The sequence below is a fragment of the Amborella trichopoda genome, chromosome 7 (genome assembly GCF_054954075.1).
Source record: "Amborella trichopoda isolate Santa Cruz 75 chromosome 7, AtrichopodaSantaCruz75HAP2 v2.0, whole genome shotgun sequence".
NCBI lineage: Eukaryota > Viridiplantae > Streptophyta > Magnoliopsida > Amborellales > Amborellaceae > Amborella > Amborella trichopoda.
In genome coordinates this window covers 33,853,139-33,863,942 of record NC_142342.1, presented here as the reverse complement: position 1 = coordinate 33,863,942, position 10,804 = coordinate 33,853,139, and the positions used below count along the sequence as shown (strand labels likewise).

General features: G+C 35.1%; 1 protein-coding gene across 2 annotated transcripts; it reads left to right on the top strand.

Moving 5' to 3' along the window:
• Positions 1-5,444: 5,444 nt before the first annotated feature.
• LOC18432926 (putative receptor-like protein kinase At3g47110) lies at positions 5,445-8,071 on the top strand. Of its 2 annotated transcripts, none has more exons than XM_011624582.3 (2): positions 5,445-7,306; positions 7,437-8,071. In XM_011624582.3, exons 1-2 carry the CDS (start codon positions 6,508-6,510, stop codon positions 7,856-7,858), a joined length of 1,221 nt encoding a protein of 406 aa, XP_011622884.1. In that variant the 5' UTR covers positions 5,445-6,507; the 3' UTR covers positions 7,859-8,071. The 2 variants fall into 2 exon arrangements, with proteins under 2 accessions (XP_011622884.1, XP_020522124.1); XM_020666465.2 differs by having other exon boundaries at positions 5,525-7,306; positions 7,614-8,071.
• The last annotated feature ends 2,733 nt before the right edge of the window (positions 8,072-10,804 follow it).

Genomic DNA, 10,804 nt, shown 5'->3' with positions numbered 1-10,804 from the left:
AATTTTTGAGATCTTTCTCTCTCTAGTCGAAACGCAGTGAGCTCTCTCTAGCCGAATTTTTATCGGAAGCTCCCTCTCAAATATTTTAGGTAAGTGATTTCATTATCTAGAAAAATAATCTGTTTTTTTTTAAAATGAAATGAAATACTTATTTCTACGTATTATCATGAATTTTAGGCGCGATAAATTTTATGTGCAAGCGACCTCATTATTTTGAAAAATAATATTTTTAATAAAATTATGATATTAGAAATTTTAAATGCTGTAAATTCTTAGAAATAAATTTATTTATTTATTTTTCTTGTCTATTGTTAGAAAATTTTAGAAATAATATTATTAGAAATAAATGTGATAGTTATGCTTTTACTAAAATTGTGAGATTTCTTTCTACTGTTTTTGAATATTTAGACATTGTAAAATTCATGTGCAAATGACTGCCTTATTATCTGAAAACTGATATTTTTGCATTTGATTATAGCATTGTCTGTGAAATGTTTATATACGAATATACATCCCATAAATTGTGATAATTCCGTATTCTTGAATTTTTATAAGAGTTTTTCTATACATATTAGATAGGAAATTATGCTAGAATGTCTTTATGAACTGCTACCTTTCTAAATTTGAGCCCAAAATATTTGACTGGTTATTTTTGAAATGTTATTGAAAGTGACTGTTATTAATGGTTTTAGTGAAATTCATATTAATAACTTCAGTAATATGTTGAGTACATGATATTGCTGCTTTCGAATGTTTAAGGAGATTTAGAAATACTTTAAGTATGCAAGTGGACTCATCCGGTTCGACGGTGAGGTATAAGTGGACCTATCCGGTACGGCGGTAGGGACTAAGTGGACTTATCCTGTACGCCGGTGAGGTATAAGTGGACCTGTAGGGATTAAGTAGACCTATCTGAGACCCCGATAGGGATTAAGTGGACCCATCAGAACGCTAATGGGGTATATAGGTGACTACTTGGGACGTCAGTAGGGTATTTTGTGAAATCCTTTGAACTATACACTGCTGTTAAAATGTTATATACATTTCAAATATTCGGATTATACTTAATTATGCATTTTTAAAAGTGAAACTGTTAATGCATTTCTGTTAATAGATATCTTTTTTGAAAATATTGATATCTTTCAACCATGATTATTTTTAGGATTATGATGATCAGTTACTGAGTAGCCAAACTCATCAAATTATGGTAAATATTTTTTTTCATGATAACTGCGGTTTCATTTTGAGTGCTCATTAGGATTAACTCAGGAAGATATTGTAGTTGTGCTTAAACTTTATTTTGTTACTTTGTAAGAATTCGCCACTGGAAATTTGTCCTATCAAGAGATGTATATATGTTTTGACTGTCACATCTCCGGAATATCAGTATTGTAAATTCTTGGGGCGTGACACCAGGACCTCATAGGGCCAGGGCTAGGCTTGCCCCAGGGCCTCTTTCCCCCTGTCAAAGCCACACCGGCCCTAGGCCAAGGCCTCTTTACCCTTGTTAGGGCCGGTCCTGTAGGGACTAGGGCTGGGCTTGGGCTTAGGGAAGGGCTGGACAAATACCACCTCTAAAATTCATTTCTAGGTTGCTACAAAATTTCATTGACTTTAAAATAAACTCAGGGTACGTTAGAACATAAAAACCATTTATTTTTAACACAAGGATGTCACAATCAAACTTGACCTTTAGATTTCAATCGACTGGTTATAAGCATATCATTAACTAGATTTAATAGTCCAAAAAAAATTCGAACTTTATGACACACCCCGAACCATCCAATTTAACACCTAGTGGCTAAGAGCACTTGTTTGTAAGAAAGATAAAATATCTCATCTTCTTATAACCAAAGTAAATGGTTTCATGGTATAAAGGGATTGTTACAAGGAGGTTACAAATACCTCAAGTCAACCAATTTCAATTTGGATATAGCTTGAGTGTTATCACAAAGTTCAAGAAATTTTTTTAAAAAATTTGAAGTTAGTCAATGACACACTCACAACCACCCAATTTGAACGCCAATAGATAAAAATGATTACGACCTCCTTATCCCAAAACGTAAATGATCTTTTTTTTATATTTACCCTTATATAACTATGCCATTAATGACATGAGTTTATAAACGGGTGGGAATCGGTAGTTGTTGGATCACCATCTTCCTATTTGACATCAAATCCCATGTCCCCACTCGCTCTCTTTCTCTAATGTAGGGAGGCTCTCCCTCTCCCGCTGTACATGAAGGGTTTTGATGCGTCCGCAACTCAAGTTCCGGTTTCTACGAGTCCTTGTAGAAATGAGGCGCCTCTTAAAATCTATTTTTGAGATGGATTTTTTGACTTAATTTTTAAAGATAAGTAATCACTAATATAGAGATCATGAATATGAATAAATAAATAAATAAATTTTTAAAAATTACAAATAATAATTCTATTAGGAAAACATGTGGATTATTAGTTTCAATTGTTTTTAGGTGGATTACCTATTTGCATCCATCTTTAAGATGGATGCTTAATACCTTTGGACCGCATATGAAGAAATGCGGTTCAATCTGCATGAAACAATTTTTCGTGTCTTGGTAGACTGCTTCCAAAATGTATGGTTATAGATTGATTTTGCATGGTTGATATTTCACAAGGTCATATCTAACGGCCATCAAGTAATTTTATATTTTATTTGTTATTTTTATTTAAATAAAATATTTATCTTAATTTTGGGAGTATAGGTTTATTTTTATAAAGTGAACTAAATAAAAATAATTAAATAATATTTTAATTAAAATAATCAAAATACCTCTAAATTTATTTTAATCAAAATATTTATTTTATTTAGTTATACTTATAAAAATAAAACGAAAACCAAATTTCAGATTAATATAATTTTAAATATTTAAAATAAAAAATAAAATTTATTTTTGGCCGCCCTTGAATGAGGCTGGTTCAATCTAGACAATTGAAAGGTGCTTGCGCACCTTTTAAGCATCCACAACTTGTGAACACAATACCACCTAGTGCCAATCTATTAACAACATAAGAAGATATTAATTTTTTCCCCCTTTTGTTATAATGACAAAAGATTTTAAATTTCTACCGGCGCATTTCAGATATTCACCGTATTGAGTACAAATCCATTTAGGAACTTTCTTATAACCCAAAATTTGAGGATATAACCTCCCCCTGCCAAGACACCAACTTCAAAATGTGTTTTTGAAATTTGACGGTGCTAAAAAATAATTTCATCATATTGAATAGAGCCCATCGGAAAAGAGCTCGGACTTAATTGGTTAGCACATAATGATTTGCAACGCTACATTCTAAACTCAATTCCTACCAAGGGTAGAAAAACACTCATTAGGTGATTTTAATATGAATTCGTAATTTCAAGAATCCTCTCAAGTAAATGTTTTGTCAAACCTAGTGAATACATAATGGAAAAAGTTTATATAGAGCCTAGGCTCTAAACAATCAAATTAGAGCCCACATTAAAAAAAAAAATCACTAGAAGGGGCTGTTTTGATGCTCAAATATCCTTAAAATGATTATTTCGACATCAATATGTGTGGACATGAGAAAAAAAATGAAATTTAAGTTTTGAAAATAGTGCATTGTAACATATTTTTGAACCGTCAATTTTCAAGTTTTCATAGATTTGATCGATTTACACTATTTTTTAAGCTTTATATTTTATAATTAAAGATTAACAAACATTTTAAAACTATCACAAAGATTTTTAGTATTGAAACTACGTTTCTCGACACTATTTGAAAGTGCGCTTTACTTTGATTGTTTAGAGCCTTGGCTCTAAAGAAAACGCACCCATTCACAATGCAGAAGAAAACGCACCCATTCACAATGCAGATCAGTAGGAGCATAGTACACTAGCTCTTTTGTGACGGTGGAGGGAAGAATATCAAGCTGGCTTTGGTTGCCAGAGTAACCAAATAATTTTGGATGGGGTTTTTATGGGTCAGCCAACTCATATGTACATTGTGCCCCCTCTCTAAAATTTACCTTAAAGATAGATTTTTGGCACAAAATTTCAGGGATTCATCCTCTAAGCCAAGCTGATTATAGATATGGAAAAAAGAAAATTTGAAACTTTAAAATGTGCTCCTTTTGGGTCTTATGTTAACGTGAAGAAATATATTTGTCAATGTAGAGTTAAAATGATGACTCCGGAGGATCGTTAAAAGCCCGGAGGAGTGTTCGATCAGATAGACTCGGTTGACTCGGCCCTGTCGGGATTTGAGGGTGACAGTCCTCCGAGGAAAATTTCGGATATCCGTACATGGGATTTGATATATCTAAGATTCAATATATATATATATATATATATATATATATATATATGTGGGGTATTTCGGTAATTTATACAATTTATCTGGAAGATATATATTGTTGTGATAGGTTTTTTTAGAGTTAAGGGAAAAACGGTGATTTCTTAGTAATAAGAGATAAGAAAGAGACCTGAGGAAAAGAGAGCTATTGTAAGCTTATTCTCCATTGCCAGTAAATAAGCTCTCATCTCCCGTGAACGTAAGCACGTTGCTGAACCACATATATCTTTGCGTTGTGGTTGACTTTTCGTTTCTACAACTTCCATCTTAAATATTGACGTTGAAGAATTCGCGGGGCTCTTGCACCCACTTACTCATAGAACACTTTTCCAATAGTTTTTCTTGCATGTGTCTAGAAGTAATTGATAAGGAACACTTTTCTTACCGATTTGCACTTAATGTAGAAGAGAGAGAGAGAACCCGTATTCGTGGGTACCATCAAAAAATTTCTATGAATATTGGATCTGATCCATTTTTTTCTTAGTTTGATTCTAAGATCTATAAAAGCAAAAAAGAAAAAGGAAGATAGGAGAATGAATTAAACATACGACTTTCACTATAATGTCTAGATTCTAGAATGATGAAGAAGATAAAAATGTAGAAAAATGAATAAAGATCAAAATAAATAGGAGCTAAACCGAGAGGAAGCCAAAAATAATTTAAGAACACAGACAACTGTGAGAGACAGTGAAAAACGATAACAAAGACACACAAGGGGTGGAGAGAGAGACCTAAAAATCAAAGAGGGAACCAAAAAGTGAGAGCAATGGAGGCTTCAAAGGGAGAGAGAGCACCAAAACCTTTGTCTCCAACAGTGAGAATGTCTATAATGCCCTTCCCCGCGGTTCGAAATTAATTTGAAACTTTCGGTCTCGGAACAGTTTCGGCCTTGAGACAAAAGCCTTCTTAATCAATGTTATCATATCGGACCCGTCACTAGACCAATGAGGATCTCAAAATTGGTCCGAACCTTGAATATATCTCCATTTTCCACACGGTGAAGGCATTTTCCAAGTTGAAGTGACAAGCCCCTTGATAATTTAGATGGTCCTAATTATTGACCGACTCTGGGATGTCTTAGTCTCTCCAAGTTTCGATGGGATTTCTAAATTGTCTGTGGATGAATGAGAAAGCATAGTCTCCACTTTCATTTGTTGAATACAATCTCTTTTACAAGAGATTCAAGCATCCATTTTCATTTATTTAATGCAATCGATATGTAACTCACAAGAGTTTCAAGCATCTTCTTTGAACTCACAGGAGATTCAAGCATCGTGCCTATATTGAATTGAAGAAAACTTTGAGGTGGCGATCCTATCTCTTTATCCATCACCAAATTTTGCTGTTGTTGCCCTGGTTGTTGCGTGCCTTTCGATGAAAGCGATCAGTCTAGAGGCACAGCTCACTGCCTTGATTTTTTTGACAGATGAATTATCTCTCTACCACTTTAAGAGAGAAATAGGTCGTGCTTCTTATGGAGCCTTTGAGCTTGTGGAATGCGAGTGTTCCCTTATGTGATTGGCAAGGACTCGCATGTAGCCGGCAAAAGAAGAGAGTTGTTGGATTGGAAGTGGTTGGGCTTCACTTTAACGGCACTGTCAGTCCTCACATTGGTAATCTCTCCTACCTCACCAATCTCAAGCTTAGTGGCAATTTTTTCTAGGGCAAAATCCCAAAGGAGATTGGTCGCTTGAGTCACTTAAAGACTCTTGATTTGAGTTTTAATGATATCAGTGGAGCCATCCCACCTGGAATTGAAGACCTTGTTAGCTTGAGATTGTTAAATTTTAAGTCCAACAGCTTTCCAGTAGGAATTGGACAACTTCAACAGTTAAGTTCATTGCAATTGTCGATAAACAAGTATTCTGGTGAACTGCCTACACGTTTAGGAAACTGTTCACAACTCCTTATGTTGGACCTGCATAGCAACTTATTGAAAGGAACGATTCCGATGTCGTTTAAGAATCTCAAGAGAGTCGAACTGCTAGATCTTTAAAGGAATCACCTAAGGGGGAAGATTCCAAACTATCTACAAGATCTTCCACATCTGATCGGCTTATATTTGGAATACGACAACTTAGAAGGAGAGGTTACACAGCATGGGATACTCAAGGATCCTAAATCAGTTTTACTTGGAGGCAACAACAAGCTCTATGGGGGTGCAAATTTTATGAAACTTCATGCTTGCCCCAACCAATTTTCTCAGAAAAGACATTCTGATAAAAGAATGGAAACAGTGATCCTTGCCATTGTGGTGCCTATCCTGGCTTTGCTATCATGTGCACGTTTAGTGTTGATCAGAAGAATGGAACTAAGAAGCCACCTCCCTCTCAGTGTGCCACCCATAAGGCAATACAAAAAAGTGTCATACGAAGAGCTCTATGTTGCAACCGATGGTTTTGACATAGATAATTTGATTGGCTTTGGCAGTTTTGGCTCGGTTTACATGGGACGCCTTAGTGATGGAACTATTGTTGCGATTAAGGTTCTCCATCTAAATCACCGTAGAGATTTCAAGAGTTTTGATGCAGAATGTAGAGCCCTTCGTAGTATCCGGCATCGGAATCTTGTTAAGTTAATCACTTGTTGCACAAGCCGTGATCTCAAAGGTGGTGACTTCAAAGCCTTGGTGTTTGAGTTTATGCCAAATGGTAGCTTGGATCAGTGGCTCCACCCAACAACTCATTTAGTTATGCTTAGTGAAATTCTAAACCGCAGTTTGAACCTAAGCCTCTTACAGAGGCTGAACATTGCGATCAATGTAGCCTCTGCAATGGATTATCTACACCATGATTGCCCGACGCCCGTTGTGCATTGTGATTTGAAACCTAGCAATATTCTTTTGGACAAAGACATGACCGCGCATGTTGGGGACTTCGGCTTAGCTCGAATCCTTTCTCCTCTAACTCCATTAGAGAATCAGAGTAGCACACTGGGACTCAAAGGGTCCATAGGATATATACCTCCAGGTAACAACTTTCCCACTCTTGATGTTAACCAGCTTCATCCATCCAATTTTATTTTGAAACAATTTTCTTGCTTTGAAATTGATTTATTTCATAACAATAGCGAATTTCAAGGTATTTACAACTGGTGCAGAGTATGGATTCGGTGTTAAAGCGTCTACAAGTGGAGACGTTTATAGTTTTGGAATTCTATTGTTGGAGATGTTCACCGGAAAGGGGCCCACCAGTGACATGTTCCCAAATGGATTGAGCCTTTATGAATTTGTGAGTAAAGCATATCCTGATCAATTGATGGAAATTGTTGACACAGGGTTGCTTGAGGACGGCAGGGGATTGGAATGGCAAAATCAGATGATGCCATATCTTGTGTCCATTATAGCTGTTGGGCTGTTATGTTCCGTGGGTTCACCAAAAGATCGGATGAACATGAGAGATGCCTTAAAACATTTGCAAGACATCAAGCACTCACTTGGAAAGTTATCTTTACAAAGAACAAGAGGGGCATTGTGTGACTTGCCATGTAACTTAAGCACTGTTCCTCTTGTCAGTCACTAGTCTTGTATGCTTGGGGGTTCTTCTTATCAATATTTTGGAAGAGTGGATTAGTTTAAGCAAATGATGAGTCCTTTCTTTTCTTTTCTTCTTCTTCTTCAATTATTATTATTATTTTTGTGGAACTTAAATATATTTCTATGTAACTCCACTCTTTGTGAAGTCATTCCTCATATGTAAAATTCAAGGGAATATTATTCTTAACTTCTTTATGGACATGACTGTGGACACATTGAAAGTAGTCAAAGTTCACACCTATGGATGTAATCAAACAAATTGGTCAACCTCGTGGATCTTGTATCTTGTGTAGGCGAATTGATTTCTTTTGTGGATTTTTGGTGGTTTATAGATTTTCCTTTGTTCTTTGTGCCTGCAATGTTCTTACGCACCACTTTTACATTGCCAAAAGATTTACCTCCTCCCATAGGAGACTACTATCCATTTTCTCCCTAGAGATTGGAATGTAATTTTTACAACCCATAGATAATCTCCATAAAGAACATAATTCCAAAAGAAACTCTCTAAGTGCTAGAAAAAAAACTTATGCCTCAAGATTAAATAGAAGACGTCCAATTTTTTAAGGGCCATATCTAAGTGTCACAAAACTTAAAGTTCAACAATTTTTCTTTTAAAAATAATTATCTAGCAGTTGTTATGTATTTCCCAAAAATTGGGACTAAGAAAATTCTCTGAAGTAAGTGTTCTGAACGAGGGAGGAGATGCACACTTTGTTCCTACAGGAACATAGTATATGTCATCTATATATTTATTACACTCCACAAATTGATGAGAAAGGTAGTTGTCGGTTTTTTTTATAAGGGTGAGGTTTGTATAAGGTGTCAATTGTATACTATTGAAGTAAGGTGTACCTCAAAACTATGTTGAAAATGCAGTTTCAGTGCTGCAAAACCTTGTAATGATATGAAAAATTATTATTTTTCCCAATTATGAAATTTAAATTTTCAGAAATAGTGATAGCATATCTATAAACACTTGAAAACGCGTGAAAAGCACGAGTCAAATAATGTGTTAGAAGTTGAATTATTTTTAGGACTAGAAATCCCCATTATTTCATGTCTATGAATATGAAGGTTGAGATAACCTAGTTGAGGGTTTCCCAACATAGGAACAACCTTCTCTAGTGGGTTTTCTAGATGTACCTTACTTGTACAGTGTAAGGTTGACACCTTATATAAACTTTTTATAATAGTTGAAAATCGACACAGAGAATAAAAAATAGGGTATAGTGTGCAAATAGTAGATTGCCCCCTTTCATATATGTCCACAAAGTCCACATATGGAACGCTAGACAAAATTTGGTGAAGTTATTTTTCACTTGCTCATCAAATCAAGTGGAAAACGCGGGTCGAATGGAAAATGAGGCCTTCTTGGAAAGAGTTGGAAGAGAATATGATCAAAAGAGTGTCTGATAAACTCACTTGTGAAAAGGGTTGCCAATGGTCCGGGCCAGGTTAGGAATTTGGGCCATCTCGGGCTGATTTTGGGCTTTGGGCAACAAAAAAGACCCTCCCCCCTCTCTCTAACATTAGGGGTGAGAACGGGTTGGATCGCGGCTGGATCCGAATCCTGGTGCAAATCGAATACTGGATATTTGGATTTAGATCCTTACATCGATCCAGATTATATATATACGATTAAAAAAGGGCAAGCTTTCTATGCTTCCCATGCAGCAAAAAAACTTATATACTTTCCCTTATCCAACCATCCATTCTGAATGGAAGGCTAAGATTGCCCCAATCACAATGTCATGTCTCTACACTATTTTATTTTTAATTTTTTTTTATAAAGTATTTTGACTCCAAATTTGGACGTCCAATCCTCTATTAAACTCCCACTAGCAAAAAATATTAAAAAATATTTTCAATAAAATAAAATAAACAAAATACCCTTGAAAGTTTCAAGGGGTATTTTGGTCATTATATTTTATAAAAAAATTAGTTAAATATTTTTCATAGGTGAACCCCAATGAAAAGATGGCACGTACCAAATGCCATATTCATACAATCTGTATAAAAAAAAACTAAAAATACAATACTTTGAGACATTGGATCTAAAATCAAACAATGAGTGGCTCTCTTGATCTAAATTGGAAGCGTAGATGGTAGGAGAAGCATAGATCTTCTATGCTATAAGGGAAGTATAGAAACTTTTTACATTAATATATATATATATATATATATATATATATATATATATATATATATATATAAAATAAAAATTTACTATTTAAAAAAGAGTAATGATTCTACAGGACACCCCCTCATCCATATGTGTAGGACCTTAAAGGATCATCATTAAATTTGATACGGATCTTTAAAAAAGTTATCACATGAGTGTGAAACTTGATTTTTTTAGAGATCCGCGCCAAATTTAATGGCGATCCTTTGGGGTCCTTCACATATGGGTGGAGGAGGCTCCCATAGGATCATTTCTCATTAAAAAAAAGAGTAATGATCTTATGAGACCCTCCCACACCTAAGTGTGTAGGACTCCAAAGGATCGCCATTAAATTTGACACGTATATCTAGAATATCAACTTGACTTTTTTAGAGATATGTGCCAAATTTAATAGTGATCTTTTGAAATCATATACACATGGGTGTGAGAGGATCCCATAATGTCATTTCCCTTAAAAAATTGGATTGGATTTGGATCTGGATGCGAATCGGAACCACCTATACCCAGATCAAATTCAAAATTTAATTCAGATCTAATTTTTAGATATGGATCAAAATTTCATATCCAAATTTTGGGTCCAAACCAAAATCTGAATAAGGTCCGAAATCCGAGTTTAGGATGGGTAAATTCTCACCCCTATCTAACATTTCCCCCTTAAATCTCCTCTTCTCTCTCTTCCTCATCCCTTGACCCACCTCCATTTGTATAACAATCTTCGCTACACAACTCCTGAACGTTTTCTCTCTCTTC

Coding starts and splice junctions, on each gene's coding strand:
- LOC18432926 (XM_011624582.3), top strand. CDS start 6,508: ATGAAACTTCATGCTTGCCCCAACCAATTTTCTCAGAAAAGACATTCT. Junction 7,307..7,436: donor CATAGGATATATACCTCCAG/GTAACAACTTTC, acceptor CAACTGGTGCAG/AGTATGGATTCGGTGTTAAA.